The 18,774-nt window shown below is 48.2% G+C and overlaps 2 protein-coding genes across 4 annotated transcripts in view; one reads left to right on the top strand and one right to left on the bottom strand.

Annotated features, from left to right (window-relative positions):
• The window catches only part of LOC142462890 (uncharacterized), a 63,536-nt gene extending 46,780 nt beyond the window's left edge, over positions 1-16,756 (top strand). Inside the window, exons 18-27 of the mRNA XM_075565104.1 lie at positions 291-828; positions 3,525-4,869; positions 4,959-5,445; positions 8,481-8,607; positions 13,292-13,685; positions 14,110-14,205; positions 14,674-14,907; positions 15,094-15,116; positions 15,206-15,336; positions 15,555-16,756. Of these exons, the coding sequence (XP_075421219.1) occupies positions 291-828; positions 3,525-4,869; positions 4,959-5,445; positions 8,481-8,607; positions 13,292-13,685; positions 14,110-14,205; positions 14,674-14,907; positions 15,094-15,116; positions 15,206-15,336; positions 15,555-16,087 (3,908 nt within the window). The 3' untranslated portion in view covers positions 16,088-16,756. The remainder of the gene's footprint in view (positions 1-290; positions 829-3,524; positions 4,870-4,958; positions 5,446-8,480; positions 8,608-13,291; positions 13,686-14,109; positions 14,206-14,673; positions 14,908-15,093; positions 15,117-15,205; positions 15,337-15,554) is intronic.
• On the bottom strand, positions 452-11,929 carry LOC142463585 (nuclear factor 7, brain-like). Of its 3 annotated transcripts, none has more exons than XM_075566529.1 (6): positions 11,325-11,929; positions 9,408-9,503; positions 8,307-8,501; positions 8,098-8,120; positions 7,879-8,009; positions 452-7,660 (listed from the first exon to the last, which is right to left on the bottom strand). In XM_075566529.1, exons 1-6 carry the CDS (start codon positions 11,748-11,750, stop codon positions 7,128-7,130), a joined length of 1,404 nt encoding a protein of 467 aa, XP_075422644.1. In that variant the 5' UTR covers positions 11,751-11,929; the 3' UTR covers positions 452-7,127. The 3 variants fall into 3 exon arrangements, with proteins under 3 accessions (XP_075422644.1, XP_075422643.1, XP_075422645.1); XM_075566528.1 differs by having other exon boundaries at positions 8,307-8,540; positions 11,325-11,926; XM_075566530.1 differs by lacking the exon at positions 9,408-9,503 and having other exon boundaries at positions 8,307-8,540; positions 11,325-11,928.
• Positions 16,757-18,774: the final 2,018 nt, after the last annotated feature.

The following is an 18,774-nucleotide window of genomic DNA, read 5'->3' as shown; positions in this document are numbered from 1 at the left end:
GCATCACATAGGAAGTATGAAGGGTAATCTCAGTTCTGAGAGATCAGACCCAGTTGTGTGTGTTGGTTTGTGGACTATAGAAGAATGGTGTTTCCCCCCCCCCGGGAAAATTTTCTATTTCTATTTAGCAATGGCATGAGACATCAGGCAGGTTTTGATAAATATAATCTTCCAATGGCTCAAGCTCATTCCTGTTATATTGTACAGTCGGTCATGTAGCTACAGGTGGTGGTTGCTTACCAATTGGTGTGGCTGTCTGACTCTAATAAGCCTGCCTTCTGCCCCCTCAGACCTGTCCCCCATGATGTTGGACCCTAGCACTGCTCACCCCAACCTCCTGTTGTCTGATGGGCTGACCAGTGTCAAGTACGGAGACACCAAGCTCCCTCTTCCTGACAACCCCAAGCGCTTCAGCCAGTGCATCCTTGTGCTGGGGTCTCAGGGATTCGACTCGGGCCGCCACTACTGGGAGGTGGAGGTGGGAGACAAGACTGCTTGGGACGTAGGCATGGCAAGCGAATCCAGCAACCGCAAGGGCAAGATCAAGCTCAACCCCAAGAACGGCTACTGGGCCATCTGGCTGAGGAACGGCAACGCCTACAAGGCACTCGAGTCTCCCTCCAGGTCCCTGAACCTGACATCTCGACCCCGGAGAATCGGAGTCTATGTGGATTACGAGGGAGGCCAAGTGTCTTTCTACAACGCGGACGACATGACATCCATCTATACCTTCAACGCAACCTTCAACGAGAAGCTGTACCCGTACCTGTCTCCGTTCCTGCACGACTCCGGGAGGAACGCGGAGCCCCTGCGCCTTGTCCACGCCTAGTACAGAGGGGGTGGCCATAGAGGGCAACGGTTTGAGGGTCACGGGGGAAGGAAAGGGGGCAGGGTGGTTACATTGAGAAACCTTGCGTGATCCTTCTATGAGCTTTAGTGTCTCCTCCCCAACATTCCACCACATTCATTTCCTACGCATAGCAGTTCCCCCTCACTTCCAGGCTTCCCTCTGCTTAAAACAATCAGATACAGCAGCCAAACTGGCGGTAGCTAACAAAATCAACAACCCCCTTTTTTTTTACCTTGCCCGAACGTCCTCAAATCTTTGACATCTGTTTTATTGCATTTCCTTTGACATTGTGTTCCTCCGTGTATACTTCTGTGGGGCTCAGTAACCAGAGAGGGGCTGGTGCCAGCGAGGGAAAGGCAGGCATGAGTCATGTGAAAGCAAACATCGAACGGCCGCATTTGCGGAATAAACTTAATCGCACCTGTGCATGCAAACTGCTTAGTTATATTTTTATGCTGTCGCCCTCTATTACTGCGGATTCAAGCCTGTTCGTTTCACTTCCTTCTTTTTATTTGCATCCATCTAGAATATCCGAGTTAATTTACTGTAGGTCGGTATTAACCCCTTGGCTGCATTGCTGCCCCATCACCAGCAAAGTGGCAGTTTGGCAAATGAGATGGGATCACTCTGCCATTCTGCCTGCGTGTTGGGCTATAGGTTGTCCTTTTGCAGCCCTGCCCAGATCCAGGCTAAATACAAGTCTTGTTTAGGGTCAGTTGTCTGCAGGGCTCAAACATCGAAGTCTTTGAATGTTCATTCTGTCTCCAGATATACCAGTTGCAGTTCCTCACAAATACAGTTAATATTTTTTACCTTTTTTTTGTCATGTGAATTTGCAATAGTCGCGGTATTGTTGTACATTTTGTAGGTTAGCAACATTGCTGTATTGTGAATGTAGCTACTTTCATCCATTTCTGACTTTTAATTTTTGGAAATAAAGTGGCTGATAAAAATATCCCTTTGTTGTGTATTCCTTATGTTTTCTTCAGTTGAATTGTTTTCAGAAATTGTAATATGGGTGTCTCTTAACCGGTTTTAAACCAGACAGAACACTGGTTAATAACCAGTGGAAACCAGCTGTTAATTTGGGACAATCCACGTTCATCAAATAATCCATAATATGACAGTGGGGGGGCACCTTGTTCTTTAAAAAAAAAAAAATCTCAATTTATTCATCATAGGTGTAAAAATATATGTACTAAATACATATTTGCACCAATCTAATGTGTCACAAATAGTGCAAATCATGACACATCTTGGCAGTGACGGACATTTTTGTATTCATAACAAACGCTTTGTGAGCGGAAATACCTTTTGTGATGAGAAGCGTAAATAAAAGTCTGAGGTTATTTTGAAACAGAATAACACGTGAATTTATTCAAGTAAAGTGCACAACGGAGACAGCTTCAAAACAAAAGCTCTCCCCCCCAATAACACGGTATGCCATATATTTATACCCTAAAACCTAAAGCTCCACCCCTTTATGGGGGGGCTTGCATGTCACTAATATTACCTCATTTTGTAATACATAATACTGAATAACTATGTTAGCTAAAAACCATTATGGGGTTAAATGTGATGTCAGTTCTGCCACTTGCCACATTGTATGAGAAACAGTTTATCTTGGACTACTAGTGAGGCTTTCTCATAATATCTGGCCTGTTTACACTTTCAATTTGGAAGCTGATTGGATGAGGAATGATCAGTAAAGTCAGCTAGGAGCGAAAACCTTCCCTTCTCCACTTCTCACAGATTTCTTCACATAGAATGATGACATTAAAACTCACAGACAAGACGGCGGACTGAAAATAGTCAAACAAAATGGCTGTTTTGAGCCTAATGCTGTTATGTCAGACCCCCTAATGTCTCAACTTCGTCAGTGACCTTTTGTATAAATGGATGAATAAAATGTCCCAGAAGGCACAACACACAACCAATACACAACAGGGAAATCTCCCGGAAGTATTCTTCACCGTGCGCTTCCGAAGCGGGCTTGGCCGCCAACTGCCAAAGTTAGTTGCCTCTAATAGAGTTCAGTCTGGGTAGATGTAAGATTTTGTACACGCACCCAAGTCTTTACATTGCTGTGCAGTGTACGTACACACGTCCTTCCTCACATTGCTGTGCATTGAGAGCAGTGTGTGTACACACACGTCCTTCTCACATTGCTGTGCATTGAGAGCAGTGTGTACACACACGTCCTTCCTCACATTGCTGAGCAGTGTGTACACACACACGTCCTTCCTCACATTGCTGTGCATTGAGAGCAGTGTGTACACACACGTCCTTCCTCACATTGCTGTGCATTGAGAGCAGTGTGTACACACACACGTCCATCACCTTGATGGTTTCTTGAAGTCTCTTTTCTTTGCAAATAATGCAGTGCCCCAGAACACGGATTGCTGGATTGTCCCGCAGTTTCTTCGCTGACTAGCAGTAGCCTGTTTGCAAACTAGAATTTAAAGGGATAACTGCAGCAATGCCAATGTTATTGTGCTGATTGAGTCTTATATTCTGTCTAGCACAGGCTGTAGCAGCAGCATACCCCTGAGGTGCCAGGCTCGGAAGCTGGGCAGACAGAAGATTACTGCTGGGAAGGGTTTCCTACACAACCTGTCTTCCAGCATAGCCACTGGAGGTCGCCCATTCCTACACAACCTGTCTTCCAGCATAGCCACTGGAGGTCCCCATTCCTACACAACCTGCCTTCCAGCATAGCCACTGGAGGTCGCCCATTCCTACACAACCTGTCTTCCAGCATAGCCACTGGAGGTCGCCCATTCCTACACAAGCTGTCTTCCAGCATAGCCACTGGAGGTCACACATTCCTACACAACCTGTCTTCCAGCATAGCCACTGGAGGTCACACATTCCTACACAACCTGTCTTCCAGCATAGCCACTGGAGGTCACCCATTCCTACACAACCTGTCTTCCAGCATAGCCACTGGAGGTCGCCCATTCCTACACAACCTGTCTTCCAGCATAGCCACTGGAGGTCGCCCATTCCTACACACGCTGTCTTCCAGCATAGCCACTGGAGGTCACCCATTCCTACACAACCTGTCTTCCAGCATAGCCACTGGAGGTCACACATTCCTACACAACCTGTCTTCCAGCATAGCCACTGGAGGTCACCCATTCCTACACAACCTGTCTTCCAGCATAGCCACTGGAGGTCGCCCATTCCTACACAAGCTGTCTTCCAGCATAGCCACTGGAGGTCACACATTCCTACACAACCTGTCTTCCAGCATAGCCACTGGAGGTCACCCATTCCTACACAACCTGTCTTCCAGCATAGCCACTGGAGGTCGCCCATTCCTACACAAGCTGCCTTCCAACATAGCCACAGGAGGTCGCCCATTCCTACACAAGCTGCCTTCCAGCATAGCCACTGGAGGTCGCCCATTCCTACACAACCTGTCTTCCAACATAGCCACTGGAGGTCGCCCATTCCTACACAACCTGTCTTCCAGCATAGCCACTGGAGGTCACACATTCCTACACAACCTGTCTTCCAGCATAGCCACTGGAGGTCGCCCATTCCTACACAAGCTGTCTTCCAGCATAGCCACTGGAGGTCGTCCATTCCTACACAACCTGCCTTCCATCATAGCCACTGGAGGTCGCCCATTCCTACACAACCTGCCTTCCAACATAGCCACAGGAGGTCGCCCATTCCTACACAAGCTGTCTTCCAGCATAGCCACTGGAGGTCACACATTCCTACACAACCTGTCTTCCATCATAGCCACTGGAGGTCGCCCATTCCTACACAACCTGCCTTCCAACATAGCCACTGGAGGTCGCCCATTCCTACACAAACTGTCTTCCAGCATAGCCACTGGAGGTCGCCCATTCCTACACAACCTGTCTTCCAGCATAGCCTCTGGAGGTCGCCCATTCCTACACAACCTGTCCTCCAGCATAGCCACTGGAGGTCGCCCATTCCTACACAACCTGTCTTCCAGCATAGCCACTGGAGGTCACACATTCCTACACAACCTGTCTTCCAGCGTAGCCACTGGAGGTCGCCCATTCCTACACAACCTGTCTTCCAGCATAGCCACTGGAGGTCACACATTCCTACACAAGCTGTCTTCCAGCATAGCCACTGGAGGTCCCCATTCCTACACAAGCTGTCTTCCAGCATAGCCACTGGAGGTCGCCCATTCCTACACAACCTGCCTTCCAGCATAGCCACTGGAGGTCACACATTCCTACACAAGCTGTCTTCCAGCATAGCAACTGGAGGTCGCCCATTCCTACACAACCTGTCTTCCAGCATAGCCACTGGAGGTCGCCCATTCCTACACAAGCTGTCTTCCAGCATAGCCACTGGAGGTCGCCCATTCCTACACAACCTGCCTTCCAACATAGCCACCGGAGGTCACACGATCCTACACAAGCTGTCTTCCAGCATAGCAACTCGAGGTCGCCCATTCCTACACAACCTGCCTTCCAGCATAGCCACTGGAGGTCGTCCATTCCTACACAACCCGTCTTCCATCATAGCCACTGGAGGTCACCCATTCCTACACAACCTGTCTTCCAGCATAGCCACCGGAGGTCGCCCATTCCTACACAAGCTGTGTGCTGGACAGAGAACAATCACATATTATTATTATTACTGAGAACCTCCATCCATTATCCATTCTCAGACCATTTAACATTTCTTCGGTACGTTTGCACTGATTTTCTGTTAGTCTCGCTTAGTGTCTGTAAGTCCAGATACGGGGACATATTACTAAGCGGGGCTATTCCATAGGACACCTTATACTTGGGGGCATCCGTTTTAAGGCATCGTATGGCAAAGCACCAGGTAAATATTATAAACACAAAATATGCGTTCCCCGGCGCTAGTGAATAAAATGGTGTCCAAGATACCGTAGTCCAAATGTCAGTCCTTAGATATGAGACAAAATCCGGGTGGGATGATGGAGTCACCAAGAAATGTCTTAGATAAGTGGGGGTGTCCCTGTGGCATATCTCCGAGGGTATTCTGAGAAATAAACAGCGGACACACCATTTGCCCAGTACTTAAAGCAACGACACTTATCTAAAACGTAAGAAACCCTACTTACAAGAGGTTAATCTTGCTCAGACGGGATAGAATCTGTGCTTGTGCCACGTCTCCTCGATCTTCCACGGACCCCACGTGGCCTGACCGGATGGTTCCCCTTCAGTTGGTATTCAGGGCTCACGGGGCACACAAATGGCAGCGACACCCGATGATAAATGGAAAAGGACACAGCCTAGTGTAATATGTAACTACACTTTTAATAAAAGATAAAAACAACAAACTACCCACACTTACAATGTGTATGAGGTAGCCAAACAACTCACGAATGCCGTCCGCAACCTGTATCCAACCCGAAATGCACGGAGATCAGCTGACTAGCGTGCATGAGCACTCCCGCGACTCGCCATTGGTGACGTCAGCGGCTGACGTCTCTTCTCTGGCGTCGGGCGGCTACAGTTGCTGAACAGGCACACACAACTCTAAGCTCCTCCTCCCTACGCGTTTCGTGACGGAACGTCACTTCCTCAGGGGTGGTGGAGCTTAGTTGGAACATTACTTATATACGTAAAAAATGAAGGCACTTCCCACAAGGGGGCGGATATGTTGAAGTGATTGACAGGCTGTGTTGCAGACATATAACAGCTATCTGAAAACAGATCGCTGATGGGGTCAATTAAGTCTTATAACACATGACTGAATACACAAAAACATTACATGTAATTTATGCTAAAAAACATCTAATCAAGCATAATAAAATACAGTTAAAAATAAGGTAAAAATGAGAATGCATTAAAACATAAGTTGTCATACATGCAGTGAGTGGAATTGTAGGATCCATACTAATAATTCATTCACATCGTGCAGTCAGTCAGTTGTCCCTTTAGTATATACATTGTGTAACAGATTTGCTTCTAAATGGCATATATTTATAAGTCTGAGGTTAATGGCAGCTCATATTTGGCAATGTAACTGGCACACAAAATATGGAGGGAAATGAACAAGACACAGTATTTGGTAAATCTTGTTAAAATAAGTATATAACCTCTGGTGGCTTCCAAAGTCACTTTAATGGGAGGCCACTTTACAGCTCGATAAATACGTTGCGTCCAGTCACAAGGATTTCACAGAGGTTTTTTTTCCCCCACATGAAAGCTCGTTATAAACCTGCATTTTTAGGAAAATATGATTTGTGCACATCCGAAGCCTTGTGTCGCAATAAGATCTGACTATAAGGCGGGATCCGAGCTGTGTATCACACTTTGGGATGGAAGACTCTGATCTCCTCACGCTCATTCCCACAGGGAGAAAAGAACGGGAAGAGACGCTCATTAAACAACCACGTAAATGTATATAAATGGGACATGCTGCACGCATTGTAAAAGGACACCTGTCCTCCAGTGTAATCCACATACACACCAATCCTCCTGGGCTGGACCCCCAGCACCAGAACCTTGGGTGGGGACGATAGGGCTGAGTAAACACCATTTTTGGTACGCTGGATGGTCCAATAACCATCTTCTGGTGTTAAGGTGAAGTCCCCTTTCCTAATGCACCCCTCCCTTGCCACCCCTAGCTCCCATTCTACCTTCCCCCCAACGTCTACCTCCCAGTAATGCTTCCCCAAAGTGAATCCCCCAAATCCAAGAACGCAGACGTTTGGGAAATATCTCTTTGGGGTGTCTAACACTTTGACAATTTCTGTTTGGTACGATATGGTTGTGCGGTCTTCTGAGATGCGTAGGCACGGGTGACCAGTGTCTGGATCCAGAGTTACGTTGGAAGTGCCTAATAAAATAAACACCTATTAATCGGATACAGAAACCTATAGACCACTTTATTATGCACCCCACTGATAGTGACACAGAAATGAAGGGACCCGTGGCCCATTATTACTGTCCCTACAAGCTAGAAGTGAGTGACATTGAGAAAATGGTGAAAAGACATGGCTTATTGAGCCCGTCCTAATGTAAGGTGACAGTGACAGAGGATGTATGTCCGCTTACCTGGGTTGAGGATGGATCTCATTGCTTTCCATGCTGTGTACTGGATGGGACCACTGTACATTCCCCGGTTCAGTGTGGAACATTCCACCTTATTCAGTGCGTCGTCCTCCTCCGTCTGTTCCATGTGAAACCTGAGCAGAGACCCCGTCCCCAGCAGGTCATTAACATTATGCTTTGGCCTGGAAATGAATAAGCGCTGGAAGGATTTGGGATACTCACTTATTTAGGAAGTCGTCAATGCCCTTGTGAGAAAACAAAAGAAAACAGGAATCAGGTTGTTTCCTATTGCACATGGACTTCTCCTCCTTATCATTTATCTGTCCCCCCAAAGCATGGCATTGTTATTACCACTGTTACATAGCACTCTCGTCCTTCCTTTCAAGGCTTCCTTCCTCTGTCTCATGTCTTCTCCTAGTTCCATCTCTTACCATAAGAAAGTCCTTTACGTCCGTCATGTCTTTCTTGGCTTGTGAGCTAGTGATGGTCTCCTGCATCTTCTGGCTTTCCTGCCTCAGGTTGGTGAGATTTCTCTCCATGCCCATCATGGTTGCCGTCTGCTCTTGCCTCAGCTGCCCTTTTAGTTTCTGCTCCTGCACCCGCAGGTGGTTATGGAGATCCTCAAACTGAGATGAAATGTGAGTCTCCAGTTGGCGGCCGCTCATCTGGGAATGGGGATAACACAAGCGACATGAGAGAGAGCACAGCCCCTGAGCCTGTTCACTTCACTCTGTCAAAGACCGCGCCGAGACGTGCGCGCATGTGGCATCACCCGCGTTTATCGGGAGCATTTTGTGGCCAAGTTAGGCCTCGTTCAGGGTGCAGGCTTCGGAGGGAGGGCGTGCTGCCGTGCGTGCTGCCGTGAGAAACAAAGTATTCAATTTGAATACTGGTTGTCAGGGTAGCAGCTGCCCTATCTCCGAAGCCAGGAGTTGAAGCTGACTACAGTTTCAATAAACGAAAATTTCGTTTCTTGGAGCTGCAGCAGCGTCACAGGGACCAAGGCAGCCAATGAAATCATTCTTCGGAATGATTTCATGACTGCAACTTGGATACTTACCCTGCTGTGTGTAACCCCGCCCCCTCCCGAACGCTGAAAAGTCTGCTGGGGGATAAACACAGATCGCCCAGCAAACTGCCGCCCTCCCGCCCTCCCTCCAACTCCTGCAGCTGGCACCCTGAACGAGGCCTTAGACGCGCTGTAGGGGGCATGTCATGGGGTGTGTCTGTCCCGTCACGGAGTTGGTTCGCCCTCATTGGCGAACCGCTCACGTAAACTGCCCGTCACGCCGAGGAATCAGATTGAACTTATTCCTCGTGCACCGCGTGCCCCCTCCTGCTGTCGCCCACGCGGTCTATGGACGCTGCTATCATTGCCTTAAGGCAGCATGGACGCAGCCTAATGGGCCCATCACAGCCACCAGTCTCAATCTCCCCTCTCCACCTCCGTCTCTGACCAAACCCCATGTTTTGCAATAACTGAATCATTTATCACCGTGAACAGCCCAGATGGGAGTGAGATACTCGGTCACCTCATGCTCTCTGATCTCTCGTTCCTGTTTTCTGACGGTTTGCTGAAGGTGTTGGAGTTTGGTTTCCAGTGGGGTAATAACACTGCCCAGCTGATCCTGTGTGAGACACACAAACCATTGTAGATATTTTTGCTAGGAATATCCTTCGCCCTACATCTGTAATGACAGGACCTGCACTATTGGTTTCTTTTCTTCCTTACCTTTTCATAGACCAGCTGCCTGAAACGGAGAGGGATTTGAGCACAGCTGCAGCAGATTCACGACCTCTGATATATGGTTATTAGCCAACTTATATCTTCATTTGTTATAACCATTATTGTCACTAAATCTGTGTGTTAGATTTCTGTTTGTGGATATATGGTTAGATTCAGCACTGCACAATACACACCATATATCCCACCTCACTGCCCTGTTATACCCCTCCCTATCTCCCCAACATCCTGATGCCCCCCTCACTGCCCTGTTATACCCTCCCTATACACCCCAACATCCTGCTGCCCCCTCACTGCCCTGTTATACTCATACCTATACACCCCAACATCCTGCTGCCCCCTCACTGCCCTGTTATACCCTCCCTATACACCCCAACATCCTGCTGCCCCCCTCACTGCCCTGTTATACCCCTCCCTATACACCCCAACATCCTGCTGCCGCCTCACTGCCCTGTTATACCCCTCCCTATACACCCCAACACCCTGCTGCCCCCTCACTGCCCTATTATACACCTCCCTATACACCCCAACATCCTGCTGCCCCCTCACTGCCCTGTTATACCCCTCCCTATACACCCCAACATCCTGCTGCCCCCTCACTGCCCTGTTATACCCCTCCCTATACACCCCAACATCCTGCTGCCCCCCTCACTGCCCTGTTATACCCCTCCCTATACACCCCAACATCCTGCTGCCCCCTCACTGCCCTGTTATACCCCTCCCTATACACCCCAACATCCTGCTGTCCCCTCACTGCCCTGTTATACACCTCCCTATACACCCCAACACCCTGCTGCCCCCTCACTGCCCTGTTATACCCCTCCCTATACACCCCAACATCCTGCTGCCCCCCTCACTGCCCTGTTATACCCCTCCCTATACACCCCAACATCCTGCTGCCGCCTCACTGCCCTGTTATACCCCTCCCTATACACCCCAACACCCTGCTGCCCCCTCACTGCCCTGTTATACCCCTCACTATACACCCCAACATCCTGCTGCCCCCCTCACTGCCCTGTTATACCCCTCCCTATACTCCCCAACATCCTGCTGTCCCCCTCACTGCCCTGTTATACCCTCCCTATACACCCCAACATCCTGCTGCCTCCTCACTGCCCTGTTATACCCTCCCTATACACCCCAACATCCTGCTGCCCCCTCACTGCCCTGTTATACCCCTCCCTATACACCCCAACACCCTGCTGCCCCCTCACTGCCCTGTTATACCCCTCCCTATACACCCCAACATTATGCTGCCCCCCTCACTGCCCTGTTATTTCCCTCCCTATACCCCCCAACATCCTGCGGCCCCCTCACTGCCCTGTTATACCATCCCTATGTACCCCAACATCCTGCTGCCCCCTCACTGCCCTGTTAAACACCTCCCTATACACCGCAACACCCTGCTGCCCCCTCACTGCCCTGTTATACCCCTCCCTATACCCCCCAACATCCTGCTGCCCACTCACTGCCCTGTTATACCCCTCCCTATACACCCCAACACCCTGCTGTCCCCTCACTGCCCTGTTATACCCCTCCCTATACACCCAAACATCCTGCTGCCCCCTCACTGCCCTGTTATACAGGGGACTGCACAAATAATCTGATTGCACATTTAATCTTAGCACAATAACATGTATTATGATACATCCCTGTCTCCGTAATATTGCCGCCGTTTAGTGAATGTGGTCCCATGCTGCCTCACCTTCATGGCTGTGGCTGCTTCCTGCAGTGGTAGGAAGGGGTGCTGGGCGTGTTGGGTGGAATCCCGGCACACCAAGCAGCACATCGTCTTGTCCTGGAGACAGAACAGACACTTTTTCTTGCCATGCTCCTCACAGAGCTGCTCCTGTCCCTCTCCCCTCTGCCTCTTCTCCTGGGTTGCTGTTCTTTTTACTATCTCCACCAAATTAGCCAATACCCAGTTTGGGGAATAGTCCCCCCCAGGACATTCCTGCCTGCAGATGGGGCACCTCACATCCCCTCCACTGCTCTCTCCATCCACAGATGTCCACTCTCTCTGCAGGCAGGCACGACAAAAGTTGTGTCCACAAGGGACAAGCACAGGCTCGGTGAAGATGTGGTTGCACAGGGTGCAGTTGAGGTCTCCAGAGATATTCCCAGCTGCCATGTTTTGAAGTGCGGCTGTGTTCTCTGGCAGAGGGATGTGATCAGCTCAGTCTGTGTCACAGTGAGAGGTGACATAGTCTGTGTCACAGTGAGAGGTGACATGTACGTTTCACTTTCTGTCCAGATAATGAAAGACACACCCTGTGAGATGTGCACCACCTGCCTGGCAGCACTCACGCACACTGAGTGAAGAAACAGACAGTACACGCCTTTTCAGACACGTACCCAGAAACACACAAACACATTAACAAAGTGAAACGACACTCACGAACAAGATTCAATGCGAGACCTATACACAAAGGGACACAATAGGAAGGGGCAGACAGACACGGATCCGCAGCAAGGCAAATAAGTGGCAAGAAGTGGATTCCGCCATTGAAGTGGTTAGATTTCTCCTAGTTCTGCGGAAATGTGAGTTATCTGGGGAAGAGGCAAATGATCTACAGATGAAGAATCGAGAATGAGGAGGGATGGTGGTGGTGATGGTATCATTAGATCAGTGTCGCGGTTACTCCCTCTACCCCCACTTGTATATTGGGTACATGGGGTACATTGGGTACAAGTGGAGTGCCCTTGTAGCATTGCTTCAGTCTGAGGAAAGTGATAAACACTCAGAGATATAGGTGTCTCATGGTTCCCGGAAGAGAATTAGATTTTTTCTAATTACTTTTTGGGTGACCTTTCGGCAGTTAATGGCATTAATGGGCCGATGTTGGTATTTCTCGAAATGTTGTAGTGCTTAAACAGCTGATATTCTCCATGTTTACAAATGTGCTGAAATGTTTTGCACATCACTAGTCAACGGTTCTGCAAATGGGGGGAGAGGTTAAGGGATTACTAGTCCCATAGACTGGGTGAGAGTTTAAGCGGTTACTGGTCCCACAGCCTGGGGGAGAGGTTAAGGGATTACTAGTCCCATAGACTGGGTGAGAGTTTAAGCGGTTACTGATCCCACAGCCTGGGGGAGAGGTTAAGGGATTACTAGTCCCATAGACTGGGTGAGAGTTTAAGCGGTTACTGGTCCCACATAAGGGGGGAGAGGTTAAGGGATTACTAGTCCCATAGACTGGGTCAGATGTTTAGCGGTTACTGGTCCCACAGAAGGGGGGAGAGGTTAAGGGATTACTAGTCCCATAGACTGGGTGAGAGTTTAAGCGGTTACTGGTCCCACAGAAGGGGGGAGAGGTTAAGGGATTACTAGTCCCATAGACTGGGTGAGATGTTTAGCGGTTACTGGTCCCACAGCATGGGAGAGATGTTAAGGGATTACTAGTCCTATAGACTGGATGAGATGTTTAGCGGTTACTGGTCCCACAGAAGGGGGGAGAGGTTAAGGGATTACTAGTCCCATAGACAGGGTTGAGATGTTTAGCGGTTACTGGTCCCACAGAAGGGGGGAGAGGTTAAGGGATTACTAGTCCCATAGACAGGGTGAGATGTTTAGCGGTTACTGGTCCCACAGAAGGGGGGAGATGTTAAACAGTGGCCAGTCCCATTAAAGAGGTAAATTATCTTAGATAATGTAAGATATCTCTTTCTCAGTCACACAGATACCATGTCCTCTCTGGGCATATCTGAGGAGCTGACCTGCTCGATCTGTATGGAGCTCTTCAATAATCCCATGATACTTCGATGTGGTCACAGCTTCTGCCAGGTCTGCCTGGAAGGTGCCTGGAGAGGGGGAGGTTCATACCGGAGTTGTCCTCTCTGCCGGGGGATGTTGAGGGAGGAGGAAATCCCAACCCCTAACACTTTGCTGGAGAGCCTGGTGAGCCGGCTGACACTGGATAGGATGGAAAAATGTGCGGAGCATAGGAAGAAGTTCCACCTCTTCTGCCTGGACTGTGGGGTGATGGGCTGCATGGTGTGCAGGGACTCACTCAAACACACCCAGCACACCTTCCTACCTCTACAGGAGGCTGTTGACCTATACAAGGTAACCACTGTGAGCTTCAGGGATGTCACTGCTGCCTCACAGGTTTAGGGTAGCACTTCTGTGGGAATAGAACAAAACCTCTAGAGATATACACCTGTTAGAATACAAACACTGGTACCTCACTGATTGGACGGGCCAGGGAAAATGTTTCAATATTAACACAAATAGGACTTTTTCTTATATAGTGCTCACAGTGCACACAGCTCTATAAATACACATGTGTTGAAGGTCCTTGTCCTGAAGAAAGTACAATGTAATTGTTGGTACCTGTGGCACAGGGAGATAAAGTGATTCACCTAAGGCCCCAAGGAGCTGACTCTGGGAGTCTAAAGGAGAGATGGGGGTATAGATCCTGTCATTACAGATGTAGGTCTTAGGATATTCCTAACAAAAATATCTACAATGGTTTGTGTGTCTCACACAGGATCAGCTGGGCAGTGTTATTACCCCACTGGAAACCAAACTCCAACACCTTCAGCAAACCGTCAGAAAACAGGAACGAGAGATCAGAGAGCATGAGGTGACTGAGTATCTCACTCCCATCTGGGCTGTTCACGGTGATAAATGATTCAGTTATTGCAAAACGTGGGGTTTAGTCAGAGACGGAGGTGGAGAGGGGTCATTGAGACTGGTGGCTGTGATGGACCCCTTAGGTTGCGCGTATAGTGCCCGCGACGGGTGACGGCGATGCGATGTCGCCCAAAAACAAATGCATTGCCACCATGTGCGAGCGACGTTGCAACGCAAATTTTGGTAGCTGGCAATATTTGATTTTTCAAGGGCTGTTGCCTCATGTGACAGCCCCTGAACCAATCAAATGCCAGTACGCCCGTGACGCCACCGCAAAGCGGAATATAACTTTTGCTAGCGGCAATGGGTGACGTCACCTGTCCTGTCGCGGGCACTATACGCGCGGCCTAGAATGAGAGAAGTAAACAGGCTCGGGCTGTGCTCTCTCTCATGTCGCTTGTGTTGTCCCCATTCCCAGATGAGCGGCCGCCAACTGGAGACTCACATTTCATCTCAGTTTGAGGATCTCCATAACCACCTGCAGGTGCAGGAGCAGAAACTAAAAGGGCAGCTGAGGCAAGAGCAGACGGCAACCATGATGGGCATGGAGAGAAATCTCACCAACCTGAGGCAGGAAAGCCAGAAGATGCAGGAGACCATCACTAGCTCACAAGCCAAGAAAAACATGACGGACGTAAAGGACTTTCTTATGGTAAGAGATGGAAATAGGAGAAGACATGAGACAGAGGAAGGAAGCCTTGAAAGGAAGGACGAGAGTGCTATGTAACAGTGGTAATAACAATGCCATGCTTTGGGGGGACAGATAAATGATAAGGAGGAGAAGTCCATGTGCAATAGGAAACAACCTGATTCCTATTTTCTTTTGTTTTCTCACAAGGGCATTGACGACTTCCTAAATAAGTGAGTATCCCAAATCCTTCCAGCGCTTATTAATTTCCAGGCCAAAGCATAATGTTAATGACCTGCTGGGGACGGGGGTCTCTGCTCAGGTTTCACATGGAACAGACGGAGGAGGACAACGCACTGAATAAGGTGGAATGTTCCACACTGAACCGGGGAATGTACAGTGGTCCCATCCAGTACACAGCATGGAAAGCAATGAGATCCATCCTCAACCCAGGTAAGCGGACATACATCCTCTGTCACTGTCACCTTACATTAGGACGGGCTCAATAAGCCATGTCTTTTCACCATTTTCTCAATGTCACTCACTTCTAGCTTGTAGGGACAGTAATAATGGGCAACGGGTCCCTTCATTTCTGTGTCACTATCAGTGGGGGGCATAATAAAGTGGTCTATAGGTTTCTGTATCCGATTAATAGGTGTTTATTTTATTAGGCACATCCAACGTAACTCTGGATCAAGACACTGGTCACCCGTGCCTACGCATCTCAGAAGACCGCACAACCATATCGTACCAAACAGAAATTGTCAAAGTGTTAGACACCCCAAAGAGATATTTCCCAAACGTCTGCGTTCTTGGATTTGGGGGATTCACTTTGGGGAAGCATTACTGGGAGGTAGACGTTGGGGGGAAGGTAGAATGGGAGCTAGGGGTGGCAAGGGAGGGGTGCATTAGGAAAGGGGACTTCACCCTGACACCAGAAGAAGGTTATTGGACCATCCAGCGCACCAAAAATGGTGTTTACTCAGCCCTATCGTCCCCACCCAAGGTTCTGGTGCTGGGGGTCCAGCCCAAGAGGATTGGTGTGTATGTGGATTACACTGGAGGACAGGTGTCCTTTTACAATGCGTGCAGCATGTCCCATTTATATACATTTACGTGGTTGTTTAATGAGCGTCTCTTCCCGTTCTTTTCTCCCTGTGGGAATGAGCGTGAGGAGATCAGAGTCTTCCACCCCAAAGTGTGATACACAGCTCGGATCCCGCCTTATAGTCAGATCTTATTGCGGCACAAGGCTTCGGATGTGCACAAATTATATTGACAAAGATGAGATATTAGGGAGTCTGGCATAACAACATAACAGCATTTAGGATGAAGCCATTTTGTGTGAATATTTCAATCCGCCATCTTGTCTTGTCTCTGTGAGTCTTAATTTCTGTGTTACATTTCTGTATAAACAAATGTGTGAAACAGGAATGGAATTTTTTCGCTCCTAGCTAAATTTATTGACCCTTCCTCATCCTATCAGCTTCAAATTGAAAGTGTAAACAGGCTAAAGGTTATGAGAACCCATGAGATAAGCTTAGATTCTCGCAGTGAAACTAGTTCTCACACAAATGCCAGGTGGTAGGAGAGCCACATCCCATTTAACCCCAGAATGGTTTCTAGCTGACAGGCAGTTATACAATATTATTATGTATTACAAAATGACATCAGCTTTAGTATTGTTATGTATTACAAAATGAGGTAATGTTTAGTGACGTGCAAGCCCCCCCATAAAGGGGTGGAGCTTTAGGATTTAGGGTATAAATATATGGCATACCATGTTTATTGTTGAGAGAGCTTTTGTTTTGAAGCTGTCTCCGTTGTGCACTTGACTTGAATAAATTCACGTGTTATTCTGTTTTCAAAATAACCTCAGACTGTGTTTCTTATTTACGCTTTTCACAATATTTTCCTAAAAATGCAGGTTTATAACGGGCTTTCATGTGTGTTAGAAATCCGTTTATTATATTAAAATGTATGAATGAGAACATATGTCAGGTCAATTGAATGAGAATATGTTTTGAGATTTAGAATTCATATGTAGCCAAAAGAGATGAATTACAGTTAGGTTTTAATGCATAACAGATGTTGGCTTAGGGAGGGAGGGGGAGGGGGGGAGAGCAGAGGAGCCTTGGAGGCGTGGCAGAGGCGTGGCAGAGGCGTGGCCGTGAGCGGTTCGCCCTCATTGGCTAAACCGCTCACGTGACACGGCAGGCACAAAAAACATTCTCAATCTCTTCCCCAGCCGCCCGCCTTGCTGTACGGCGCACCGCGACCGTCGCTTGCGGTATAAGCCGTTAGATTGGATCTAAGGTAATTGTTTTGGCGCCGCACGGTGCAGCTACATGCGACGCTGTGTGCGCGTTTGGGTATAATCACCGCCTAAGAATAAACTAGAACTTTGTCTGCTGAACAACAATCTTGTGACGTATGGGAATCTTTATGAACAAGGAATAAGTGAAGCTTATTCTAACAACGTGGGAGAAGCAGCGCGACAAACCCCTCTGTGAAAGCCTTGGGACTGGACACAAAGTATTTATTAAGCTGTAAAATGTTTCCAAAATCACTTTAATAGGAAATCACCATAGAGGTTATATACTTATTTTAACAAGATTTACCAAATATCGTGTCTTGTTCATTCCCCTCCATATTTTGTGTGCCAGTTACATTGCCAAATATCAGCTGCCGTTAACCTCAGACTTATAAATATTTGCCATTTAGAAGGAAATCTGTTACACGATGTGTATACGAAAGGGACAACTGACTGACTGCACGATGTGAATGAAATCTGCTGTCCCCACATCTGTCTGTGCCTGAAATTATACATGTACAATAGTTGTGCTCGGGAATTGCCTTTAAATGGTAGTTTTTGCATATCTTTGTGTGCACCGCTAGCACGGAATAAAATACAATCTTCCTTTTATATTAAACACAATGATACCCTCTTACTGGAAACCAGGGCTGGACACCTTGAGGTGCCAAAGGGATTGCAGCAATAGTTACCTGGTGCTTTGCCATACGATGCCTAAAGTGAAGAACAGAGCAAAGCAAGCACACACACTCGCAGGCAATGTGACTCCACACAAATAATTACATTCGGCGGATTAATAGTGTCAGTGAATAAAAACAGGACCCTGTCTAAAAGGGCTTTAATAGAAAGCCTGTATTGGTCTGAGGAATCCAGCGGGGAGCTGGTTAATTGCAGCTCGAGGTAATTAGCCAGTTTGCACCTGGTTCACCTGACAGGTAGAAAAGCTCCTGCTTCAGCTGCAGGGGATCTCTTGAGCACAGAAGGACTGTGCTGCCAGCAAGACACCAGGAACCAGCCCTCCTACATCCAGGGTGCAGCGGGCCCTGGAACCCACCAGAGGGTGGCCCCCCAACGAACACCAACCTTGACCCAGAGACTGACATAAAGGGCCCCCTGCTTACAGGCACCTCTTTGGACTTTGGAGTCATGCATTGGTAAGAGGCTTTTCCTCCCAGCCCTTGCAGATAGGGACTGGGAGTGTGACCGTTACACAGGGATAGGCTGTGTGTTTATTTGTGTGCTTCCTTACACTGTATTATTGCTTAAAGCTACGGGCTGAATAAAGGCCTTGGTTTATTTTTCCCAAATATGTCTCCTGGTTGTACCTCTGCACGGACATATTTTCAATGGTTGGAAGAGGTATAAATCAGGAACTTCACAGCACAGAGTATCCTCCGATATATATGTGAAAAGAACATTACAAAAAATCGATCAAAGTTGAGTGGAAACAATATACCGGTAGTGATAGCGCTCGCATGCTGGGGGTTTAATCAGGCGATTAGGCCTGGAAGGGTTACATGTCCTCTGTGTATGTATCAGCAGTCTCAAGTTCTCTCCCAATATAGTGATAGCGCTCG

The sequence above is a fragment of the Ascaphus truei genome, chromosome 11, assembly GCF_040206685.1.
Source record: "Ascaphus truei isolate aAscTru1 chromosome 11, aAscTru1.hap1, whole genome shotgun sequence".
Lineage (NCBI taxonomy): Eukaryota > Metazoa > Chordata > Amphibia > Anura > Ascaphidae > Ascaphus > Ascaphus truei.
Note: the sequence above shows the minus strand (reverse complement) of the source record. Positions and strands in the feature narration are given on the sequence as shown.

Bases quoted from the DNA above. Each gene is read 5' to 3' on its own strand.
- LOC142463585 (XM_075566528.1), bottom strand. From the start codon at position 11,750: ATGGCAGCTGGGAATATCTCTGGAGACCTCAACTGCACCCTGTGCAAC. The intron at 9,504-11,324 runs GTGAGGCAGCAT...TGTCTCACACAG, and splicing joins AAGCAGCCACAGCCATGAAG to GATCAGCTGGGCAGTGTTAT. The intron at 8,121-8,306 runs GTAAGAGATGGA...TTTTCTCACAAG, and splicing joins ACGTAAAGGACTTTCTTATG to GGCATTGACGACTTCCTAAA.